The following is a 26,609-nucleotide window of genomic DNA, read 5'->3' as shown; positions in this document are numbered from 1 at the left end:
AAAACCAGGAGTCAAATCCCAGTTCTTCCCCTCACTAGCTATGTAACTTAGCATCAGTGTTCTCAACTGTAAAACGGGGAAAAGAGCACCTACATACATACGTATAACTTATTTATTACGGTACCTCTTCTTGCAGGCTGCCAATTCTGTGAAATGAACCGGGGCAGGAACTTACCAGGTTGTTAAATGCCCACTGATTCAAGGAAACACAACACTCCTCGTCTCAACTTTTTGTCCTTTACCCTTTCTTCTACATGGGCCCCAATGTGCTAAAGAACCGGCTAGCTTTACGTTTAACCACCCAGGACTGCAGAACACACGCCGTATTTCCCTATCACGTTCTCCTCCCAGCCGGCCAGGCAGATTCACTCTCGCAAGGCGGGGGAACATCCCAGCCCCGCGGCTCCAGACGCGCTCGCCGCTCGCACATGCGCAGTAGTCCGTCCTTGTGTCCTTGGACGCCCACCTTCTCTCCTTTAACAATTTTTGTTAATCTTGGCGCGCCTCTGGGACAGTTTTTGCTTTCAATACTGAAATCAGCAGCTACGTGGAATTTAAATCACTTTGCTTTCACATCACTGTAGCACGCGCCCTTCATCCTGAGGAGTCTCTGACCAGGCGCCGCTGACTTGTGGCCCAGTTCTCGCGAGAAGGCGACTATCTCGCGGTATTTCCTTGTTTCCAGAATCCTTAGCGCGAGGCGGAAAAATACTCTTAGCTTCTGGTGATGCTGCAGTCTGACTAAGGCTCCCTCTCTCGATTTCTCTGTTGTTGTTTGTCCAAGGAAAATGGCAGCCCCCGAGCAGCCGCTGCCATTATCAAGGGGATGCCCGAGCTCCACTTCGCTTTCGTCGCCTCGGGGTGACCGAACCCTTCTGGTGAGGCATCTGCCGGCCGAGTTGACCGCTGAGGAGAAAGAGGACTTGCTGAAGTACTTTGGGGCACAGTCAGTGCGCGTCCTGTCGGATAAGGGGCGACTGGTAAGGGCGCGCCCCTCCCGAGTGTCCCGGGAAGGCCCTTGGACAGTGACCCGGGGAAGGGGAGCGCATACAGAAGGAGGAGGACAGAAACGGGTGGGGACGATGCGCTTGTGTGGCGGGAGCTTCCCCATCTTTCCTCTTTTGTATCAAAATATCTTGCGTGCAAAGTGAGGTTGTAACTGGCTCGAGTCTGGCTTAGTCACAGCACTGCGGAAAAGGGCAAGTGAGAACGGCAAAGCAGAAAGGAAAATAGCTTAGTTATGTTCCCTTTTCGGACCCATCCCGAGAACCTCTCAACGCTTCTCGATTTGGGGGTATTTCTTTTATACTCAGAGTACTCTTGCAAGTATGCAACAAGGGATTTTTTTTTTTTTAAATACTGGTTCATTTACAAGCCAGTGTTAAGTCATTCACCAAAATAGAGTTTAAACTCCAGCTGTCATTTAAGTAATCTCGATCCAAGATTTCTACTAGATTTTTGATAAGGAGGCTCGTGATAAAAAAATTCCCTATGGCATCGTCTAAAGAACAGTATTTTAAGACTGTTAAAAGTTCCTGCGCAGGAAGTTACACTATTGCTTTATTTTGCTTTATACCTAAAGGTGTTTTAGATGGATTTGTCTTCATTAAAATAGCAATAGTGCTGTTATCAGTGCTTTTAAAGTCTTCCCAAGTGATTTTAATGTTAATGCACAGCCAGAGTTGAGAGTCACAGAGTTAGAAGACCAGTTTTGATCCGTTTAAGTGTCGTATTTACCGACAAATACAAATAGAAGATTCTATATGGTTTACATTAAGTACAGTTAATTAGGTCATCTTGGATCAGATTAGACAAAATAGAATGTGTGATATGTTACTCAAGCCACTTCCAATAAGCATGGACAAGAACTCTTCCTTAGCATAATGATTCATTTACTTTTGACTTATTTTCCTGATGGTTTAGACTTCTCTTGTTGAACCTTATTACAAAGATAAAGCACAAAGGAAACATACACTTTGAGGAATGATTTCTCTGTTGGTAAACGTTTTTAAAGTTTGCATTGGGATGTATAAAGGAAAGTGTAAGATCTCTAGGTGTGTCATAAACGGGAGATATTATATATTTTTAGATGGTTAAGCATGATTTCCTATGTGTAGTAGAGGTTTTTAAACTTCTGGTCTGTTGAACTATTTGTAGATATAAAATATGCTATGTATGTATAAACCTTTGTCTGAAGAAGTTTGCATAGCTTTCATTTCAGAAGTCTGACCCCAAAAGTATTGAAAACCACTGCACTGAAGTTAATAATCAGTTAAATGGTCTCAATTTTCCAACCTTCCTTATGATTTTGTGAATGTGTCAAATCACTCTACGGATAAAATGTAAACTTCGTTATGGAAAACTGAAATTATTTTGGAAGTAATTTGTACCTTAACACCTTAATTGTTTTTCAGAAACATACAGCTTTTGCTACTTTTCCTAATGAAAAAGCAGCTATAAAGGTATGACTTTTTCTTTACTATTAAAGTTATCAATAATATTCTGTTATGTGATCTTGGTCCAAAAGTGGGAGGCAAGTTAAACTGTACTTTTTAAAGGCAGAAGGATTTGTATTACAAGCATTTGCCTGACAGGCTACATTTGATTTGTCAGTTGGCAGATCTTGCCTAGTGTTTAGGCATTGGGATGTAAGAATAGTAGATTAACTATAAAGCAAATTAAAATTAACTGCATATGTAATTAAAAGTAACAAATTCTAAGTGATAGATTTGTAACTATTTCTGTAACTTTTTACAATTTTATATACATATAAAATTCCAGAGATCATTTACAAAAGAGATAACCTTTCAGGTAGACCTCTAACGATTAGTTGGATTTTGAGAAGAATACAGGGGGAGATGGGCCTTCCAGGTTTAGAGAACACTAAGTAAAGCTGTGGGACGTGGAAATTTATAAGTGGGGCAGGAACTAAGGGTTGAGATGTAAATAGGACTTGCAAAATAGATTGAGTCTAAATTTGGATGGGAGAGAGGTATTGAATTGGGTTTAGTAAGTGGGCACTTGGTACTTTTGAGCTAGCTCATGATATCATCAGGCCTGTAAACTCTACGTGGTAGAGTTTATATCATGGCTTGAATGTGGAGAAATACTAGAGGTAGGAGACCAAATGGAAAGCTGTTACACAATGACGAAAGCAAGAATAAGCATCTGAAGAAAGCAACGAAAAGACAAAGGGGGAAGTAAATATATGCTTGGTAGAGACTGAGTTTGTAGATTTTATGATGTAGGGATTGAGAGAGAGAGAATAGTTCAAGATATTTGGACTGAGTTATTGAGTTGTTACATTAGCTGACTTGAGGAGCCAGAGTAAGAGGATGTTTACAAAGGTATGTAATGAATTAAAATGTCATCTTTTAACTTTGAGGAATTATTGGGCTGCTTCTATGTAAATATTTAGTAAATATTTAAAAATATTAGTTTACTGAGGCAAGGTCAAGAAAGGAAAGTTTCTTCAACCATGTGAATAGATACAATGAGCCAGGAGAGAAGACTAGGAGAGAGTAGTTAAAGTAGGAGAACTAGAAAAGAAATTATCATGGATGCAAAGAGAAGAGAGTTTTAAGAAGATGAGATCCTGTGTGATACAAACTGAAGAATGAACAGTCTATTGGTTAAGGACTTTTTAACCATGAAACAATAAAAATGACCTAAATTCTTATCTATAAGGAAAAGGGATACCTTAAATTTTAGTATATCCATATACTGGCTTGTAACTGAGAATGATGTCAAAGGGTATGTATTATATTAATGGGAATAATAACCCAGATAGAGTATATGAATAAAATTGTGAAGCATTGGGTATAATGGAACCTCAGATTTTTTTGAAAACTAATAGTATGTATACATGTTAGTATACACACACACACGAACACACAAAAAACATGGCAGAACTATACACCAATTTGTTAAAAAAATATCTTTCTCTGAGAGTGGGATTGTAGAAGACTTTCTCATTATATGTATTTTTATAATTATAGGGAATTTTTTTTTTCAGGAAAAAAGACCTTTTTTTAAACATAGTAAAAAAAATTGTAAATAAAAAATGATAATGAAAACATTGTTTTAGGGTCAAGATTAACTTGGAGGAAAGGACATGGAGCCAGTCATTATCTTGGATAATGTTTTTAGTGAAAGGAAAAGGTAAGAGATTAATGGCAGTGATAGGCTAGAGTCTACTTGACCTTATTGGTAACTGATAGATTAAAAAAACAAAAGGAAAAATGTTTAAGAACAAAGTAGGTAGCTGAGAGAGGCAGGGGGATTAGTTAACATTAAAAATGAGAAGCCATGAACCCTTGAGAATAAGAAAATGTGTGATACCCGTTTTGAGAGTAAGAAAGTTGAAGCAATTCAGGTTAGATGATCTCTATTTCAGGTAATTAAGGGTTTAGTGATAATGAAAAAGTCTAGAGTTCATTTAGGGTCTTGAAAATTATTGAAACATTTTAAAACTTGCTTTGTTTGATGACATAAGGAGTCAAATAAGGATACATAAAGATGATAGAATGAAATTGTAGTCCCAATTAAGGCATATATTTCCATGTATTCAAAAAATATTAAGTGCCTGCTATGTGCTAAGTGCTGTTTTAGGTCTTAGGATATATGTGAACAAAACAAAGATAACCTCATTGGAGCTCACATTCTCAAAAAGGAAGACAGACCATAAATAATAAACTTAATTGTTTAATATTTTAGAAGATGGTAAATGCTGTGGGGAAAAAAGAAAAAGTAGAGCAGTAAATCAGGAGTGCTGAGTGGGGAGGGATCAGGTTACATTTAGAGTGGTTAAGGTCATATTTGAGCAACAGTTTGAAGAAGATGAAGGGAGTTAACTAAAGGAATATCTGAGAGAAGTGCTTTCTGGTTAGACGAACAGCTGGAATAGAGGCTTTGGGGTGTGACAATGTTTAAAAGAATCACTTTGGCTGTTGGGTTGAGAATAGACTGAAGGAGAAGGGTAGAAACAGGGAAATCTGTGAAAATATTATTGTGGTAATTCAGCCCAGAGATGATGATTGCTTGAATCACAGTGATAGAAATGGAGGTAGTAAGCAGGGGTTAGATTCTGGATATATTTTGGAGATAGAAGCAAACAGGATTTCTTAATGGCTTGCATATGGAATGTGGGAAAGAAGCATTATGGATGATTATAAGATTTTTTTCCTGAATAACTAAAGGAATGGAATTATTGTCAACTGAAATGGAGAAGACTCTAGGTGAAGCACGCTGGGGTGGGAGAGAGTTTAGTGATTCAGTTTCTGAAACTGAATCACTGTTGACTTTGAAATGTTTCTTACACACCTGAGGGGAGCCAGCCATTATTTGGATATGTGTTCCTGGACTTCAGGACAGAAGTCTGGGCTGAAGTTATAAATTGGTGAATCATCAGCATAGAGGTGGTATTTAAACTTAGGATGCTAGAGTAGATCACCAAGAAAATGCACTTAGATAGAGAGGAAGACCAAGACTAGAGCTCTGGAGCATTCCAACATTAAGAGTGTGAGAAGACACAAGCCAAAGAGATTGAGGAATAGATACCAGTGAGCTAGGAAGAAAGCTATAAGAAAGTAGGGTGTCTTGAAGCCACGTGAATGACATATCAAGTGAGTGATCAACTATCTTAAATGCAGTAAAGTGAAGACTAAGAGTTGACCATTAGCTTGGCAATACTGAATTTGCGATTGGCTGCTATAGGCAATGTCAGTGGATTGATTAAAGCGTAAGACTGGTTGGAATAGGTCTGAGACTGAATGGGAGGAGAGGAATTGTAGATACAAGGTTTAGATAACTTTTTAGGCATTTTAGTGTGAGTAATAAAAAGAAAATTAGGATAGGAGAAATAGGAGTGTGTTTTTATACTCATGTGGATAATCCAATAGAGGACAGAAAATAATGTAGGTGAGAGCACCCCCCTGTACATTTCCAGAGAGTAGCTAAAGAAAGACCCTTGAAAAGAATAGATGGGATTTAGGATACAAGTCAAGCAGCTGGATTTAGATAAACACAGGGAGAGTTAATACATGGTAACAGATGGAACATAGAATATGGATGCATAAGCTGGTAAGTGGGGATTTATGGTGGGAATCCAAAATTCTCATCTTACCATGTCACTTCATTTGTCTGAAAGTAGGAAATGAGGTACTAGGCTAAAAGAATGAAAGAGGAATATTGTGAGGTTAAGGAACAAGGAGAAAGTAAAAAATGTTCTGAAATATTAGTAGAAAAAATGGACTAAGATTGTAGTATGTAATTGTGTGGCATCATTAGGGCCACCCTGACATTAGTGGTTGTTCTTATATTAATAAATTTAAAGTGAGGCGAGGCAGATTTGTTAATGATTATTATCTAGCCATTTTCGGTCTCCTGGGTATAAGCAGAGTTGACAGAGAGTTGGATTTAGCCAGATTTTTTTTTTTGCCAAGTTATAGGAAGCAGTTCTTTATAAAGTAATAAAGCCTTGGTAGCCTGAGTTTAAAAATAAGTAAGAAATAGCTAAAGTAATGATTACAACATTAACAAAAAAAAATACATAAATTATTTTTGTAAATAGTCTCTAACAAATCATTTTTGACACAATTATGAAATTTTTATTCTTCTAACTTCAGGCATTAACAAGACTCCATCAGCTGAAACTTTTAGGTCATACTTTAGTTGTTGAATTTGCAAAAGAGCAAGATCGAGTACATTCTCCATGTCCCACATTAGGCTCTGAAAAAAAGAAAAGGTATGTAGATACTCGGTTTCCCTAACATTTTTAAAGTGACTTTTAAATCAATTGTACAGTTATTGGATTGTTTTTAAATTAGCAAGTAAAAAATTTGAAACAGTAATGATACATTTCTCTATTAAATCTAGTACAGTAAAATAATACCTTTATTTTTGCTCCTGGTTATGCATTAGGAACTACAGTGTTGATTTAATATTAGAGATTAATAAATGTAAACTGGGAAGGGAGTGGGCAGAAATGAATTCAACTTCAACTATAAATGGAGGGATGGTAAGTAGTGTGAAGTCTTTGTATTAGAAATAGCACAATGTCATGAATGGGCATGGATTTTGAAATCAAAGACTGATATTTGATTCCCAGCTGTGACTCTAGTTATACCTTCACAAATTTGCTTTACTCTAGTGGTTCTCAATGTGTGGCCCCTAGACCAGCTGCATCATCTGAGAACTTGATTGAAATACAAAATCTTGGGCCTTAACTGAATCAGAAACTTAAATGTGTTAAGAGGGGGGAGGTTGTGGTAGGGTGGAGGAAGGCTCTAGAAGCCTAAGAGTTTTAATAAACTCTCCAAATGATTATGGTACACAATAAAAAAATTTGAGTACCACTATTTAATACCATGTAAACTTCAATTCTCTTTTTGGTCAATGAAAATTATTATGCCATCTTCGTAGGCTTGCAGTGTGCCCAATATAATAATAATAATATAGAAGGGATTCAGTAAAGGTTAATTCTAGTTCCATTTCTTTTTGTTGGTGTTTGCTTGAAAAATACTTGGAAATTTTTTTTAATGCAACTGTTTTATAATGCCATGTTTGAAAAGTATGCAGTTTTGCACTCTTTCTGAAGATAAGGTCAACTTTAATGCTGTATATCCTAGGTCTGATGACCCTGTTGAAGAGGATAAAGAAAAGAAAGAACTTGGCTGTTTAACAATAGAAAATGGGATTGCACCAAACCATGGGTTGGCTTTTTTTGTTTATTTTTTGTTCTTTTTCTTTTATATGTATACATATTGCAAATAAGATTATTTTTAAAATAAAGGTATTTTAATGTCCTGTATAGTTTTAATATGTTGAATAAACCTTTTCAGTTATGAGTTTGTCATTGAATTCAGTTCAAAGAAATCATCTACTAAAATATTTAAGGCTACAAGCTCTGATAAGAAATGCAGTACTTCATTTTTCTTTAATACAATCAGAATACAAGTTTCTTTTTAAACGTACTTATTTGAATCTTTTAGGAACAAGGTAAAAATAATAGTACTGTATTGTTTGAGCAATTTTGCATCTTACTAAGATACCTAACATGAATATTGATATGAAATTATTGAAACATGATAAGCATTTAAAATTCTTTTTTATATTTTAGGCTGACTTTTCCTCTTAATTCATGCCTCAAGTATATGTACCCACCACCTTCCAGCACAATCCTAGCAAACATAGTAAATGCTTTGGCAAGTGTGCCTAAGTTTTATGTTCAGGTAAGTAGAGTGAAGGTTATTTTCCTCAAAGTACTTATTTGTATAGCATGATCCTTTATTTTCCATGCTGATTCTCATACTTATTTACTTGTTTATGTTACTAGTCATCAGACTAATTCCAGACAGGCAATGATGTTACAGTATTTTGAAGGTAATAAAATAAAAATTACTAATTTCAAGTATGGGCTTTTATAAACTGTAGCATAAATAGGTACTATTAAATGGAAGCTAATTTGGGAAATGTCATCTCTGGTAATTCTCTGTTACTTTAGAATACACCTTCAGCATAGAGATTCTTAAAGGAAAAGGTATAGTGGACCCCTCAGCAAGTGCTTAAAAATATTCCCAGTAATAAGATACTACTTTGAAGTACAAAATATAGATGATGTTTAGTTTCTTTATTGTGCTTCTCCACGTTTCATAATTTCATAATAATCAGGGGAAAACATAAAAACATTTCAGTAGGTTTTATATTGCAAGAACATAACATTTTTAGTAATGGGAATAATTGTATTTGTAAAAATGACACACTTTAATAACGTTAATCTGAGTTCCCATTTTACCTTGTCCTACAATTATAAAAGCAAGAGATGGGGCTTCTTTTATAATAAATTAATCAATAGTGTTATTACAAAGATATTAGTACATAAAATATAAGATGTGAATTGAATAATTTTATAATAAATGATTTTAAGTGTTTTTTTTTTTTTTTTAACACTTTGAGGTGCTTCATCTTATGAATAAAATGAATTTGCCCACACCTTTTGGACCAATTACTGCACGACCTCCCATGGTAAGAAGCTCTTAGAACTTTTAAGGGTCAAAATGTCTCTTCCTGAGTGGGATTATTGAAGCTAAATTATACAAGTGTGGTAGCAACCTCTGATCTGAACTGAAAACAAGGAACAAATAGAAAGTAATGTGATAATAGAAAAGCTGAGAACTGAAAGTGAGGAAAGCCAGAATATGCAAGAAATGTTTTTGGTAATAGAGGCCATTATGTCTTCCAGTGTTGTCCAGTTCTTTAATTTAGAACACTGTGCCATCCTGTAAGATAATTACATTTAACTAAATTATCCAAAAATTCTGTTCTGATTTTGTTGCAAGTAGAACTTCACTTGCAAAAGACAAAAAGGATTGTTAATATTTTTATTAGGATTTACTGTGCAAATCTATCAGTAACTTAGATAGTAGGCTCTGCCTGCTCTTGAATAATTTTAGTTATTTTGCTAGAATACTCTTAGTATATAATAGCAATGCAAAATTACTTTGAGTGTTGACATGTAAATAGAGAATTCGTTTTGGGTTTGATTGCTTTTCTAATGAAATTACTATTAGCTTCATAATTTTTCTTTGTAACTTTAACACCTACTCAGCGCTTGGTATGTTGCAGGGGTATTAATTAAGGTTATGCTGGCTGCTGTTGAACAAAACTTAAATTCTTTGTCATTTAATACAATAAAAATTATTTCTTGGTCATATCAAGTATATTCCAAAAGCAGGGGAGAGGGATATTCTGCTCTACTGAGCCACTCAAAAACCCTGAGTTGTTTTCACGATGTACCTTCCTAGGATGATGAGGGCATTCACAGTCTGCTGGAAGGAACAGAATTATATGTGGGAGGTTTTTTGTGCTCCCATTCCACTGGCTAAAACTCAGTTAATTGTAACTGCAGAGGATGTTTGGAAATTTAGTCCAGCTGAGTGCCAAGGAAGAAGAAATAAGTTTTATGATCAGCTAGTAATCTGCCACAGGCAGTATTTCCAGAATACGTGTAGAATATGTAAAAGAATATTATGAGATAGAAATGAGAATCAAATATTCAAGTGGAATTGGCTTGTCTACTCCATAAATGTCATAGATTGCTATCGCATATTTGTTTTTTTCTTTTATTAGTATGAAGACTATATGCTGTTGCATGCACCTCTTCCACCCACATCTCCTAAGCCACCTGAGGAACCTCCTTTGCCAGATGAGGATGAGGAGTTATCTAGTAAAGAATCAGAATATGAAAGCAGTGACGATGAGGACCGACGGAGGTTTGTAATGTGAAATAATATTTGTTTTTTAGATTCTAAGAAACATTGAATGTGGGAAAGAGACTCTTGTTTTTCATAAATTTTGCATATAATTGTTCATAATTTGGGGTATAGAATTTGAGGATAGAATTTATCTATCCTCAGCTCCCCAACCTCTTACGCATATATAGTAGCTACAGATTGAACCCTAAGAATAAATATTAAGACCTAAGGGAAAATTTTTAAATTATGCATAATTTTTCAGATTAATGTTTATGGTATTACATAGTCAAGCCTCAATATTTGTGGATTTCAAATTTGCCTACTTGCTAAAATTTATTTGTAACCCCCAAATCAATACTTGCAGTGCTATTGTAGTCTTTCATGGACATAGACCATGGACATGTGCAGCATGGTAAAAAATTTGAGTCACTTGACACACAAGTTTCCAGATGAGGTCAAATAAAGTGACCCTCTACCCCTGCCTTCTTTTTTTCAGTTCTTTCACTAGAAACAAGTATCCTTTTCACAGTCTATTTGGACATCATCTTTTTCACATTTTTGAGCCTTTTGTTGATGATTGTGCTGTTTAAAATGGCCCTCAAGAATAGTGTTGAAGTGCTATCTAGCGTTGCTAAGCTCAAGATGGATATGATGTGCCTTATTAAGAAAATACATATTCAGACAATGCTGTTATTAAAAAAAAAAAATACACGTGTTAAATAAGCTTCTTTCAGGCCAGAGTTGTGGTGGTGTTGACTGTGAATTCAGTGTTAATGAATCAACAATGTATATTTTGTAAGGTGTCCTCAAACATAAACACTTATAAAACCAGGTAGTGTATTGATCAGATGATGAAATATTGTAAGTAGAGGCTTCCAGAAACCTAACTCTGAATTTCCCTAACGGCAGTGATTCAGTATTCACTAATTTGATGTTTGCAGTGATCTTATAGATCATAACTACCGTAAATAATGAGCATCAATTGTATTCATGTTTTGACACCGTATTCCCCTGGACTCTATTCACCTCAGAATAATTTCTAGAGCAATTCTGTAGGTTTTATACAAAACTATTCATAGTAATTACTGCAGATGAATTGTTCTTTTATTGGTTGTTCTTTCTTGACAATCTATACATAGTTTTTTAAAAGTTCTTGCAAAAAATGGTAAGTTGTTAATAATGTTCAGGTATATAAGGCACAACCTCGCTTAGGACAGGAATTGCCAGTTTTTTTATAGGTCCAAGGAGTAAATATTTTTGACTTTGTGATCCAGATGGTCCCTGTGCAGCTACTCAGTTATACACTTGTAGTAGGAAAGCCATGGACAATACCTAAATGAGTGGATGCAGCCTTGTTACAGCAAAACTTTATTTACAAAAACAGGCAGCCACCTGGATTTGGTCCTTGGCCTATAGTTAGCCAACCCCTAGTGTACAAGACTGTTACAGGCAAATGATGGAAATCTCAGAAAACTACATAGAAGTCAGGTAAAGAATGAGGGGTTGACAGGAGTCAGCACTCAGAGATTTTGGGCAACATATACAAATAATCAGCAGTAATTTGACTAATGAAGAGTATCTCTTAAACAGAGACATTTAGGGAAATTGGCAGTTCCTAATAGATGGTAACTTTAACTTGTTGCTAAATAAAGAATAAAGTGTTGCACTGGGTTAATTACTTAACCTCTATGAACTTTACTTTCTTTAAAAAAGTAATGGTAGTAATTAGAAATGCTATGTGTAGGCTGGCCAAACCTTTTTTTGTTTGTTTGTTTTTGTTTTGTTTATTTAGGTTTCCATTTAGGCATATAGTGTGAAATTCTGCCAATAATTCATCTTGAGTCATGAGAGAGACCATAGCCTTTACATGTACCAATCTCTGATTTCATGCTTCTCTATTATCTTTTGGAAATGTAGCAAACCTAATAAAAACCAAAAACAAACAAACAAACAAACAAACAAACCCCAAATGATACAGGTTCTCTAATCCAAAATTTGAGATGATACTGCATCTCTCATCCAAAAGTTTGAAATCTAAAATGCTTCAGAATCCAAAACTTTTTGAGCACTAGTATGACACAGCATGCATGGCTGGGGTAGTAACACCTTTGCTTTCTGCTGATTCACTTTACACAAACTTTATTTCATGTACAAAATTATTAAAAATACTGTATAAAATTGCCTTCAGGCTGTGTGTGTGTAAGGTGTATGTGAGACATAAATGAATTTCATGTTTAGACTGGGGTTCCATGCAGGGGTGGGGACCCTGCTGCCTCAAGGCCACATGTGGCCCTCTAGATCCCCAAATGCGGCCCGTCCGCTGAATCCAAACTTCAAAGAACAATCCCCTTTATTAAAGAAGGTTTGTTCTGTAAAATTTGGATTCAGTCAAAATATATATACTGTATATCATGTCATTTTATATATGCAAATATTCCAAAATCCAAAAAAATCTGAAGTCCAAAACACTTTGGGTCCCAAACATTTCAGATAAGCGATGCTCAACCTGTACTATTCCTTTATTCAGCAAATATTTATTGATTATCTAATATATGACTGGCATTATTGTAAAGCCTTGGTATACTTTGGGTGAATAACTAGTGGTTTTTGAATTTCTGCTCTCAAAGATACTAAAATGCCTAGACAAGATTTATCCTTAATATTAAATATTCATACTCTTAGTGGAGAAAAGCTATGTACAAGATGTCTATTGTCACTCTCTCATTGGTACTTGTAAGTTCCTTTGGAGTGTAGTATATTATGTATTTGAAAACTTTATTCTCATGTAGTTTAAGTTACCTTATTTATGTAATTGATTTGTAACAATTATGTACAAAATGCTTTTAAAGGGAATGCTTCAGTCCAGGCTCTGTTTAATAATTAGAGTATGGATTAAAATAATTTTACTGTGTTGGTAAGGTTTTTTAAATATCAGTCAAGCAAAGAACAAGAAAGTCACATAGATTGTATTTTATCTTGTTCAGCTGTTTGGCATGAAGTCTAGCCATTTCATTTGGATAACTAATAATCTTTATAATGAAACATTTTTTTAAATTGATAGGTTGTAATTCAGTAAATTTTAATTCCTTTAAAGTAATATGAAAGTTGAGCAAGGCAATTTAGAATTTGAACTTCTGTCAAATAGATTATCTCTTACTTGATGGCTTAGAATTTATACTTATTCCATATTCCAAATAAGACTAGTAAATTGTTTTATCTGTCAATTTATATGCCAAAATTCAAATTTAAGTTTAACAGAAACAGTGGTAAATAGCTTTGCTTCTAAATAAGGAAATCTTGTTTATCATCCCTCTCCTCAATGTAGAATGAACAAGCTAATGGAACTAGCAAATCTTCAGCCCAAAAGACCAAAAACAGTAAAGCAACGCCATGTGAGAAAAAAGCAAAAGATAAAGGATATGTTGAATACACCTTCGTCTGCTTCACACAGGTAATTTTATTTAGAATTATGAAATGAGGGTTGTTCATGTGTAATTTGTTTATGTGCTTAACTCACATCATTACTCAATCTGCCTTTTGTTTCCTGTTGGTCTGCTTGGTTCACCATTGGCTTCCTAGTTGCCAAATTTACAAGTTTTCATAATTCTCTCACAATTGACCAGCATTTGATACTATCAACTACCCTAGGTCTCAGAATTTTATTAATTTTACTCTACCATTCTGTTTTTTGTCTCCAACTTACTGCCTCTCTTCTGTTTTTAGTTCCTTCATTTCTTTCTGTCTCTCTCACTGCCCCTCCTTTCCCCCTTACACTCTCATCTTTTTTGTGCATTCCATATGCTTCTGTCCATGTTTGTCTTCTGTTCATAAATTTATATTTCTTGTTAATCTCATCATTTTTGTGATTTCACTTGTTGTAGCTAATAAATACTAAATCTCTCTCTAGATTTAATCTCTGTCCTGAGACCGAAAGTCTTTATTTCCAGCTTCCTATCTGCAGACTCAAAATGTCTTATAGGCACTTAACAATAGTGTCTAAAATGAAACTCATTTACTTTCCTTTCACTATCTCTTGCTTTTTTCTCCTCCTGCATTCACAGTTTTGATAATGGAATCGACAATATGTTTATGTAAAATTATTTAGTTTCTCCTAACTCCATTACCTAATATCCAACATTTTTCAAATTAAAAGTACCCACCAAATAAAAATTCATGTATCTTAACTTGACACACAGGACCCACCAGAGTGCTTTTAAATATTTATTTATTTTATTTTATTTTTTTTTTTGAGACAGAGTCTCACTCTGTTGCCCAGGCTAGAGTGAGTGCCGTGGCGTCAGCCTAGCTCACAGCAACCTCAAACTCCTGAGCTCAAGCGATCCTCCTGTCTCAGCCTCCCGAGTAGCTGGGACTACAGGCAGGTGCCACCATGCCCGGCTAATTTTTTCTATATATATTTTTAGCTGTCCATATAATTTCTTTCTATTTTTAGTAGAGGTGGGGTCTCGCTCTTGCTCAGGCTGGTCTCGAACTCCTGAGCTCAAACGATCCGCCCACCTCGGCCTCCCAGAGTGCTAGGATTACAGGCGTGAGCCACCGCGCCCGGCCTTAAATATTTATTGAATGTGTGGTAAGGTTCTGTGTGAAATAATGTGTGTGGTTTGAAGAATGCTTCTAATGCTGTCTTTTCAAACAGTGAGTTAATAGTCTTATAGGCAATAAATGATATGCATGGATAATTACTGCATTAACAATTATAATACATGACATAAGAAAAAGATATAATCTATGAACTGAATGGTTGTGAGAAAAGAAAGGTCATAGCCAGTTGAGAAATCTGAAAAGGTTTTAAGAGAGAAGAGACATTTGACCTGGTCCTTGAAGGATGAGACGCAAAACTTAGACAGGGAAAGGATATCTTGGTAAATGGAAAAGTAAAAGGGAAATTTCCAGAGGTAAGAAAATTTGTTGAATAGGGATAAAAATGATGACAGGGAAAGCTAAAATGTTGTGGAGAAATTTGCCTTAAATTTTACGTTAGGGACTTTGAATTTACTGAGGAAGCCATGGGAATGCCATTGATATTTAAAAAATTAAGAATTCCCTTTGAACTGTGCTATCTTATAATAAACTTCATAGGGATAAGAAGATTTGGGATGGCGGTGAGGGCCATAGTTATGCAAGAATGTTGTTAGATATAAATTAACTTTCCACTGTATTTTGGCTATATTGTTATAGTCCAGAAGCTGCCAATGAAATATTTGTTATTAAGTATGTTTCATTTGAAGTGTGTTGCCCTTTTTTTCTTTAATCTCTAGCAGTGCTGAATAATAGAAATAAATAATGTGAGCCACGTTAAATTTTTTAATAGTCACATTGAAACAGTGAAAAGAAACAGATGAAATTAATATTGCTAATATGACTTATTTAACTCATATCCAAAATATTATTTCAGCGTATAATCAATATAAAAAGTTATTGAGATTTTACTTTATTTTTTCATGCAATGTCATTAAAATCTTATGTGTGTTTTATACTTATACCATATTTTAATGTGGACAGCAACATTTTAATTGCTCATTGGCCATATGTGACTGGCGGCTACTCTATTAGTTATCGTAACACTATCATATAGTGTATAAAATATAGTACATTAAAAATGTTTACATTAAACATAGAATGAGCTATTTTCATATATTTATAAATATCCTGAGGTTTAGGATTAATAGGTCCTTTTTCTGTCATTTATGTAGTGACTTTATACAAATTATTAATATCCCTTAACCTCAGTATTTTTAATCTTTAAAGTAGGAATTTAATAATACCTATATTTGAGCATTTGTTAGGCTTTGTTGAAGTATTAAATCTAAGTCACTTTGTGTGATATCTATAGTATAGTGAATCGTTTTTCAGTGTTAGCTTTTTAAGGATTTTATTTGCAATTACAAACTAACGTCGTGATTGTTTTTAAATAGCAACTTACATCCAGTGCTGTTACCTTCAGATGTATTTGACCAACCACAACCTGTAGGTAATAAAAGAATTGAATTCCATATATCTACTGACATGCCAGCTGCATTTAAGAAAGATTTAAAAAAGGAACAGAATTGTGAAGAAAACAATTATGGTAAGGATATTCTTGTTCTTTCATATGCTGAAATTAGCTTTTTGTGTTAGAGTTAAGTTTTTATATAATGTTTTTGTATTTTAGTAATTGTCAACTTTTAAAATATGCAGTTAGGTCTTCCTCAATATGATGGACTAATATCCATTTTCAGTTTTTTTATATAGTTAAAATAGATGCTAAGTGGCAAGATTTTCACTGTTACCTTTTGCTAGTAATGATCTCTAGAGTGAAATTTAGTGGTTTCTGTTGGTGTTTACACTAAAAATAGAATAGTGTCTTGCAGTGCGACTCTCTTTTGAGTTGTATATTTCACGTAAATTTTTTTTTATTCAAAAGACAGGGAAGATTCTTTGCCAAAGATACTATTCTTAAGTTTAAAAATAATGTATTGATTTTTTTTTGCTTGTTTTAGCCATTAATTTGATATTATGTTGTTATAGTGTTCTTTTGTTGTTTAAATCTTTGAAATTTCAGAAATAATACACATTTTTAGAAAAGTAATCAAAACAGAAACATATAAAGTAAACTTTTCAAAAAGTTAAAATTCAAACCGCACTCTCTTTTGTCCCACTACACAGAGGTAAATACTGTTAGTAATTTGGTGTGTATATATGGATGTGTCTGTGTATATCCTTCCAGACCTTACATGTATAAACACATTTTTCTCTTATTTATCATTCACTCAATAACAACTTATTGGAAGTTAGTTTTATAGTGGCTCTATGGACAAGTTAGGCATGGTCTCATCTCTTTTGGAGTTTACAGTCTAGTGGGGGTAGCTTACTATGTTAAAACATAAAAGCATATACTTTATTTTTTTATGGCTTCATAATTATCCATAGTATAGGTTGTTTCCATTCTTTACTATTACAGAAAATAATGGAATGTACATTTTTGTACATTAATCTTTGAGTACTTGTGTAAATATAGGATAGAATTCTAGTAAGTATTGCAAATGTAGTAAATGAAAAACAATAGCTAGTTTTAATTCCTGTCTCTGACAGTTAGTGAGAACACATTGCCTTTTCAGATAGCTCCTTTCTTGTTTCAATATTTATGTTTTTATTATTCTTAGTTTTTTATATCATGGCTAGTGACCCTTTGACACAAATTTTTATTTTTAAACTTAATTTACTCAAAGATTTATAACTTGATGAGATGGGGACAGTCATCCCATTATGCATCAGTGTCGAAGCAATATTGAAGTACCAGTGGAAGCAATTTAAACATTTTTCTGTTTTTGATGCCTTCGGGTCACAGGATTCCTGTTTATACAACCTTTTGTTTTTTCTTTTACGTTATAAGGAGACTTTTATAATCTGAAATGTAACATATTCTTTGCATCATTTTCACAGACTCTTTAGAGCTTTTTTTGTTTTTGTTTTTTAGGTGGTATAACTAGAATGTTTGTAGTAAATGCTTAACCCTATCCTTCCAAACTCTTTTTTCCAAGCTAGTTTAATTCTTGCTGCTGCTAAAATTCATATTTTATGAATGAAATTCAGTGTTGCTATCTAAAAGAAAAAAGTTGCAGTGGTTTTGAATTTTCTTAATTGAATGAGTAATTTCTTAAATGTTTAAATACTTGTTTTTCTTCACTACTTACAGGATCAAGAGAAGAATTGGCTTTCAAGGGAGTTAATAGATTTTTTTTTTTTTTTTTTTGGTATTTTCAAATGGAAATGTCTTATTTTATGATGTTTATTCCAGTGTAATGTGCTGATCTTAACTTTTTAATCATCATTGAGAAGGTTGAAGGTTGTTTCACATATTCTGATGTGGCGTTAGTCTTCATAAATGTATAAATAATCTTGGGAGAACAGATCCCCGTAACAGAATGCCTTTGTTAATTATGTCATTTATTTATTTAATTGAAAATTTCTTTTTGTTCACACAGTTATTAATACTTCAGAGTAGGTAGGTTAAACAAAATACCTGTTACTGACCCTGAAAGCATGCACACTGTCCACCCACTGAACATTTTCATCAGATGCCCCTCTGGCGCCTCAAACTAAATGTGTTGAAAGTGAATTAATTTTCTTTCACATTTCAGGCCCTCTAAGTAGCATCACACAGGAACCATTTGGGTATCTAGCTATTGTCTTTGGCTGTTTTCGTGCTTCAGTGGCAGAGCTGAATAGTCATTACAGAAACCATATGGCCTATGAAGCCTAAAATACTTACTATTTGGACCTTTATAGAAAAATTTGCCTATGCCAGTTCTAAAACATTGAGAAATACCAAAGCATTTTAGGGCCAAAAATACTTACTAAATTAAAAATGGAGGGATAAAACCTCAAAAGCTATTTTGAAGTGAGAGATTTTTAATGGCTGTTAATGTTGAACTTAGATTTGCCTGCTACTGAAGTTGATGCACCAAATATGGGATTTGGAAAAATCTTCCCCAAACCTAACTTGAACATCACAGAGGAGATTAAAGAAGACTCTGATGAAATGCCATCAGAATGCATTTCTAGAAGAGAGTTGGAAAAAGGCAGAATTTCTAGAGAAGGTAATGTCATGAAATAAATAAAGCACATAGTCCATTTTTCATTTCTTTCACTCTACAGAAACAAAATAAATTTGTATCATATCATTTACCTTTATTTAAGGCACATACTTCAAAACATCTCTCCAGTTAATGTTTGTAATCTTTTTTGTTTTTTAATACTCATACTTCATAGGGTAGAATATTCCTTTCCATACAATGTTTCCCATCTATATTTGTTTGGAAAAAATTTTTTTCATTTCTATAACATTTATATGGCATTTAAGACACAATTTATATATACCACAAGTCTGGAGTTACATATTCATGAAACAGTTGATAGATCATCACAAATACTGTGTCTGAGATACATGCAAAGTATGGAAAAAAAAAGTTTGTGATTAAACATGTTTCAGGCTTTTATATAAAATAATATAGTTTTTTATTTCTAAAGGATTTTTACTGTTTTAGTATATTTTAAGAAAATATTTAGAGGTTTTAGATTGGTGTATAACACAAAATATTCCCTATAATAATAGGAAATAGACTTGCAACTATTTTTTTATTTTACTATATTTTATTTCCAATAAAATTCCAATAGCAATTTTACACAACATCTGCTTGTCAAGAGCAGATTACTGACATTAAGTAGGAGGAGCTATAGAGGGGTTTGCAGACCACAGTTTGTCTGAAATACCTGATTATTGTATCTGAGTACTTCATTCTTGCATTTGAATATGAAGGTGGCTGGTGGTTTGAGAAATTCACTTTTAGCACAGTAAATATACAAACGATTGATAACAGATATGCTTTTTAGTCTTTTTAATAAAGCAGCTCATCTTAAAGGGCCATTAATAGTAGATACTTTATTGGACAAATTTTAGTTATATTAGGTGCCTGAAATTTTTAGAACAAAAGTTAAATTTTTTTTATATAATCAATTCAGATTTTTAATGAGTATTTTTATGCTCATTTGTAATATTGTTACTAAGTCCTATGGTTTTAACATTTTTGTAAGGCTTATTTTGTCTATGCAACAGTAATTTTTGAATGTTACAGGTTTTTTTTTTTTTAAATTGGTGAAAACATTTTAATTTTTTACCCTTGTTTTGTTTTTAAATAAGAAATGGAAATGCTTTCAGTGTTCAGAAGTTATGAACCTGGTGAACCGAACTGTAGAATTTATGTAAAGAATTTAGCTAAACATGTCCAAGAAAAGGTAAGTTGCAGTTTATAAGTTGATTTTTTTTCCATTATGTAAATGAAAATAATTTGAAGGTTTTATAGTTGATACGTTAGTGTTTTTAAAAGTCTGTATGAAACCACCTTTAAGAGTATTTTTTACTCTTCAGGGCATGCCAGATTGCTTAATATTTTCAGGTTAATATTTTATTAAAGTAATATTTTCATAGCTTGGAATTAATTTCTTAGGGCTGCCATAACAAATTATCACAAAGTGAGTAGCTTAAACAACAGATACATTGCCTCAGTTCTGGAGGCTAACTCTGGAGGCTAAATCTAGGGTGGCAGGATTGGTTCCTTTTGAGGGCTATGAGGGAAGTCTGTGTTCGGTGTTTCACTTCTCCCACAGCTTCTACTGATTTGCCACCAGTGTTTGGCCTTCTTGGCATGTAGTGGCAGCATCACCCCAATTTCTGCCTTCATCTTCATTCATATAGTGTTCTCCCTGTATGCATGTCTATGTCCAAATTTCCCCTTTTTGTAAGGCCACCAGTCATACTGTATTAAAAAGCCTACTTTATTCCAAATGTGACCTTATTTATTTATTTATTTATTTTAAATGTATTTCCTGGCTTCCTTATTTGTCTTTTTCATGTTGCCATTCTAGGACCTTAAATTTATTTTTGGAAGATATGTTGACTTTTCATCAGAAACACAACGGATCATGTAAGTGACAGTGATAATCTCAAATTATTTTGTTTTTATCTGTTAGGAATTTATCTTTTTTAATCCAACATTTTGCTTTCAGAGATAAAAATTATACGAAGAAGTTGATGTATTCTGTTGCACAATGAATCTTTTGGATGTCTAGAACAGAGGTTGACAAACTTTTCTGTAAATGGGCAAATAGTAAAAATTTAATATTTTTATTTTATTGCAGAACGTACTGTGTCTGCAGCTACTCAATTTTGTAGTTGTAGTGTGAAAGTATCCATAAATAATATCTAAACGAATATTCATGGCTGTGTTCGGATAAAACTCTTTACAGAAACAGACTTTGAGATAATTTCTTTGTCCCAATTCTCCCTCTAGAGCTGTGGTTCTGACTTTAACATCTCAAACTTTAAACATTAACTCGAGAGCTTAGTAAAACAGTTTTCTAGGTCCATCCGCAGAGAGTCTGGTTTTCTAGGTTTCATGGGTAAGGACCACAAATTTGTGTTTCTAAAAAGTTCTTGGATGATGCAGAAGCTGCTGGTCCAGAGACTCTACTTTAAAAACCATTGTTTTAATGATTTATCCAGGAATATATAGCAATGAGGCAAAATTTTTAAAATTCTTATGGTGGCAGTAAATTCTCATCTTTTAACTGAACTGCATTATGCCAGGCTCCCAATTTTGTGAAAACAAAAAGGAGGGATGTGATTTGTAAATGACATAAAAGCTAATGTTTGGAGTTAGAATTTTCATTCTTTAAAATTCCATATATGTTAATTCCAAAGTAAGAAAGATTCCTTGTCATATAAATTAAAAGTAGGAAGAAATAGAAAAGATACGGTAAGAGACTTTTGAGTGGAGGTAAAATAGAGAAGTGACTGTAACTAGTTAATTTTGTTTTAATTATCAAGTGAAACCAGTGCTTTTAAAATCTCATTTGGCCTCTATATCGTTTTATATAAGTATGCACAAATAGAACCAGGTCTTAAAATTCTCTATTTACACTCATTAGTGGCAGATCTCTTTTCTTATCAGGATGCCAAAAGTCTTTTTTTTTTTTTTTTCTGGCCATGCAAAATACTGGGTGGTTGTTGTCATCTTTGAGTCATGATTATTAAAAAAGGAAAAATAGTTGTATGTGCATATGTATATATAAATACATGTGTGTGTATGTGTAGATATGTACATTCTTTCAATTTCCAGTAGTGCCTGTAATTAGAATTCAAGGGAATAGAGAAAGCTGTAGACATCAAAATAAGTTATTTCCCACGAGACTAGTTATGTGATTTTTAACATTTTAGTACATTTTTTAATTGATACTTTTTTATATTTTATATTCTTTTGCTGGTCCCATAGACTAAATAGTAGGCACTATTTCAGTTGTAAATTACAATCTGATTTTTCTAATTAGTTTTTGAACATAATTTTCTCTCAAAAATTTTGAAAAATGAGTACACTGTGAAATAGAAAACTATATTAGGTTTTTGTTTCTGTCTCTGACTTTAGACTTTAGCTATCTGCTCTGAAGAGTCCCTCAGTCTCTGTAGGCATCACCTCTAAAATGATGATTTTGACTAGATAATCAGGTTCCTTCTTTCTCTGCAATTCTATAATTGCTTATAATAATATAATGAATTCTATAATTGTTTACAATTGGCTCCTGTCAGCCCTTCTATTTTTGGTTGTATAATTTGTTTTTTGTCACTTGAGCAGACAGTACTGAAATGACTGCAGAATACTTTTAAAAAATAGAGAAATGAAATAAAAACTTAAGTTTGCTTTTATAGTTACTTGTAACATAATTTTAAATCACATAAATACATTTATGATAGTTAAAAAAATAGATATATAGATACATCATCAAACTCATATTTACCTATTTGTAGAATCAATTTTAGAATAGAATACAAAATATAATTTTAGAAAAACTGAAGAAGTAATATGCTAATTAGAGAGTATAGTCACTTTTAATTTGAAATAGCAAAATTTAAATTGTGCAACACATTTTCATTTACTTCGTCAAAATTGACATTCTTTGAATCAAAACTACTCTTTCTTCCTTGACTTCTAGGTTTGATATACGCTTGATGAAAGAAGGTCGCATGAAGGGACAAGCTTTTATTGGACTTCCAAATGAAAAAGCAGCAGCAAAAGCCTTAAAGGAAGCTAATGGATATGTTCTCTTTGGAAAACCCATGGTGGTTGTATCCTTTAAATCAATCTGTTTCAAAACTATATAACTTTTAGAAGAAGGATATCACTGACACTAATTTTTGTTATCCTTTAGAAATTTCAACATTGGAATTTTAGCTTAAGATGTTCAGTTATAGTTAAACATGGCTTAGCTGAGTCAGATGAAAGATAATTTAGATTTTTATTGGAAAATGAAAGAACTTCAGCAGCATGAGGTGGTTAAATTTCAGCCAAGTTTAAACTTTTATGCAACTCAAAGTATATACTCATGCTAAGCCTAAGAGACTAGAGTATACAGAAATACATTTGGAGTCATTAAATAAAGAACTCATTATAGTTTTATTTAAATGTGTAATTCACATTTCTACTTGAAAATTTTAATAACCAGAATGTATCACTGATTAACCATCTTGCTTTTAGTAGTTAATGCAATTTGAAAACTAGAAATCTGTAATGTAAGTAAAGAAGCAAGGTCCAGGTATAAAAAAAAATAATGACTATAAAGAAAAGATTAATTTTTTTATTTCCCTTCAAAGTTATGGATGTAAGCAGGAGGCAATCAGACTTTACTCCTACCCTACATTACAAAGTTTTTGCTAATTATTTAGAAAAGATTAACATCATGTTCGTGAAGGAAACCTTAATTTTAAAATATTAGCAATTTGCTCGATCTGCTAGACCAAAACAAGATTCTAAAGATGGAAAAAGAAAGCATTAAAAATTAATAAAGGTAAGTGTGCATAAAACATAATAAAAAGACAACTATTTCTTGAGATAAAATTAAAGAAGGATAAAATCCTGATAGAGTAGTAATTCGGGTGTCTTTTAAGATTTTTTAAGGAAATATCTATGTAGTTAATTTCCATTAAATTTCAAAATTATAATTACAGAGTAAAAAGCTCATTTATATGTAAAAATTAAGTTTGGAGAATGAATTTTATAAGGGGAGCATGTCTATTACTCTTTACTTTTTCTGCCTAGAATAAAACAGTGGTTCTTAAACTTTAACGTGTATTACAATCACTTGGAGAGCTGATAAAACAGATTGCTAGGCTTCTTCTCCCTTCCCCCCAAGAATTGCTCATTAAGTAGGTCTGAGGTGGGGACCTAGAGTGACCCACAGTTCCATGTTTCCCGTGACTGAGGGGTTTCCCAAGAGGCTGGACTTTCAGTGCTGAAATGGGAAACTTGCCAGTCAGGACAAGTTGGTCATCTGTGGTGACACTTGAGATTTTTGCATAACTAATGACCCTTGGTAATGGTAAGGCATCTATCTGGTCCAGGGACCACACTTTGAAAACTCCCAAGGTAAACATTTAAAGCTAAATTTTCTAACTTAAAATTCAATAGTGCTAAATATATAAAATTCATTGCTAACACACTTGATGAAAATGTTGGTGGAGTTAAATCTTTTGTCTTTGAAACAAGTAATTTTCATATATACTTACATAATTTAATGATTAAAAATGATAGAATTAAACACTTAATATTTCAAAGTTTGTGTTTAAGAAATGAGTGGAAATATATTCTGTTTTTTACTTTAAATCTTCTTTTGTAAACTGGAAGAACATGAAGTAAATTGGTCAGAATTACTGGTGTTTAGCTGAAGAAAATAAGAGAAAATTAAATAAGAAAATTTTCCTTAATTTTTAGTCCCTCTGTGAGGTGCTTGAATATTTGAATTTTGTTATATTTATACTTGGGTAGTCAGAAGTCTTATAAATACCTTAGAGGAAAAATTAAATAATTTCAGTTTGTATTTTAAAACATCATTTATTTATAAATCCAATGCTGAAAAATAAGAAAAAAAATTAAACTGCATTCTGCTGTTCTTCTTTAGAAGCATTCCTGCGTAAATACTGCTGTAATACTGTCATGCAAAGTGTATCCTTTCTTGTCGTATCCTTTTTGGGGCAGCTTTTTTTGTTTTTTGTTTTTTCCTAGAAATGTTTGTCCCTCTCCCACCTATTGATTCAGATTAAGCTATACTTTTTTATACTTTAGTCAGATGAAATATTTCTAAATTTATTTGTGTAGATTGAACAAATCATTTATGTGTTTTTTAGATTTGTTGTTGAATTTTTTATACTGTCCTTTAGGTTATATAATTTCTCCCAAGAAAGTTAGTGAATCAGGTCAACTTACCTGAAGAATGTATGCATTTGCCTTTAATTCAGAATGTGGTCTTGTTTCTTCTATTTGTGTATTTCCTAAACCTAATTCAGTAATATAGGCTTTCTGTTTTATGGTACATCTGGTTTAAGTGTTCTATATAATGTATTGTTAAATTTGATTGGGGAAGGGAATTTTTTTCTTTTAAAATGTCCATGTAGTGAAAATTAAAATAGCTGGATTTCTATGTAAATTCTAAATGAGAATAGCAGACCTCACATCTGAGGTCTTATTACTGAAATCTCTTTTGGCATAGATAGCAAGTAGAAGTATCTCTGTTCTTTCCTTTTTCTAAACAAATAAACAAAGAAGAATAAGAAAAAAATAACAGAAGGGAGAAGATATAAGTTGACTCGTGAAAAGAAAAACAATCCTGATAGATCATAAGAACAGTGGTCTCCAGACTGGTGGATGACCAGACTGACCCAGAATAGTGGTTCTCAATCTTGGCTGCACATTGGAATAATCTGGAAACTTTTAAAAACATACTGCTTTAAAAAAAAAAAAAAAAATCTTAAAAGAATATATTGATGCCTGGTTCCCTCCCTCATAGTTTTGATTTAATTGGTTTGGAGTACAGCATGGATGCTGGAATTTTTGAAACCTCTCAGTGTGATTATAATGTACAGGCAAGGTTGAGAACCACCAAGGAAGAGTTTTTATGCATAAAGATTCCTAGACTCCATCCTGGAACTAATATATCAAAATCTCTGGGAATGAGATCTAAGAATCTGATTTGAAAAAGTATCCAAGTTTCCTTAGTAATTTCTAAGGATTGAATAGTTTACATACTACTTTGTTTGAGTAAAATGGTTAGACACCTCATACCAACCTAGCCAGCCATCCTACCTTTTATAAGTAGGAAAATAAAGGATTGGAGCCCGTACATTTCTTTGAAAATTATTAGTACTATTAAAATAACTCAAAATTATGTAAATTATCATTATTACCCTAAAAGCACAAAAGACTATATAGATATTGAAATTGTAATTATTTTTCTATAGGCATAATTAACATTTTTTTAAATATTATGAATAAGTTTGTGTATAAGTTCATTTAGGTAATTAAATTTTGTTGTACTGACATGATTCACTAATTTTCCTAATATCAATGTTTTAGTTATTTTTAAATAAGCTGTTTTATAATTATGATTATTTTAATGGACTTTTATGGTGTTTTAGGTTCCTTTTGAATTCCGTATCTTTCAAGTGCTTTCCAACTTTGAGGGGAAGAATTTGACCACCTGGACTATGGAACTGTGCGTCACAGCTTTGAAAGTGTATTTAAAAATTCAGTCTATATGCCTTTAAATCAGTTTATTGGAACTATATTGCCTGTATTTTAATGACCTTCCTCAAATATAATAAATTATTTTCCTCCAGTAACGTAGTATTTGAAATTTTTCTTTATATATCCTTGCCCTAATTTCATACTCCATTTTTGTACCCCCAGATCTGTCATCTATCAGAACATCATTCAAAGGTGAAAATATTTCCCATGTGAAATTACTGTTTCC

At 33.1% G+C, this 26,609-nt stretch overlaps 1 protein-coding gene across 2 annotated transcripts; it reads left to right on the top strand.

The window, feature by feature from the left end:
• The first annotated feature begins 476 nt into the window (after nucleotides 1-476).
• Nucleotides 477-26,478, top strand: RNPC3 (RNA binding region (RNP1, RRM) containing 3). Of its 2 annotated transcripts, none has more exons than XM_069480878.1 (15): nucleotides 477-980; nucleotides 2,415-2,462; nucleotides 6,627-6,745; nucleotides 7,629-7,712; nucleotides 8,120-8,231; nucleotides 8,956-9,024; nucleotides 10,129-10,271; nucleotides 13,579-13,704; nucleotides 16,190-16,341; nucleotides 18,692-18,853; nucleotides 19,954-20,048; nucleotides 20,679-20,737; nucleotides 22,800-22,932; nucleotides 23,580-23,651; nucleotides 26,275-26,478. In XM_069480878.1, exons 1-14 carry the CDS (start codon nucleotides 789-791, stop codon nucleotides 23,637-23,639), a joined length of 1,554 nt encoding a protein of 517 aa, XP_069336979.1. In that variant the 5' UTR covers nucleotides 477-788; the 3' UTR covers nucleotides 23,640-23,651; nucleotides 26,275-26,478. The 2 variants fall into 2 exon arrangements, with proteins under 2 accessions (XP_069336979.1, XP_069336980.1); XM_069480879.1 differs by lacking the exon at nucleotides 26,275-26,478 and adding an exon at nucleotides 24,762-26,075 and having other exon boundaries at nucleotides 710-980.
• The last annotated feature ends 131 nt before the right edge of the window (nucleotides 26,479-26,609 follow it).

The sequence above is a fragment of the Eulemur rufifrons genome, chromosome 8 (genome assembly GCF_041146395.1).
Source record: "Eulemur rufifrons isolate Redbay chromosome 8, OSU_ERuf_1, whole genome shotgun sequence".
In the NCBI taxonomy this organism is placed as follows: Eukaryota; Metazoa; Chordata; class Mammalia; order Primates; family Lemuridae; genus Eulemur; species Eulemur rufifrons.
This window is presented reverse-complemented; position numbering and strand designations above follow the sequence as displayed.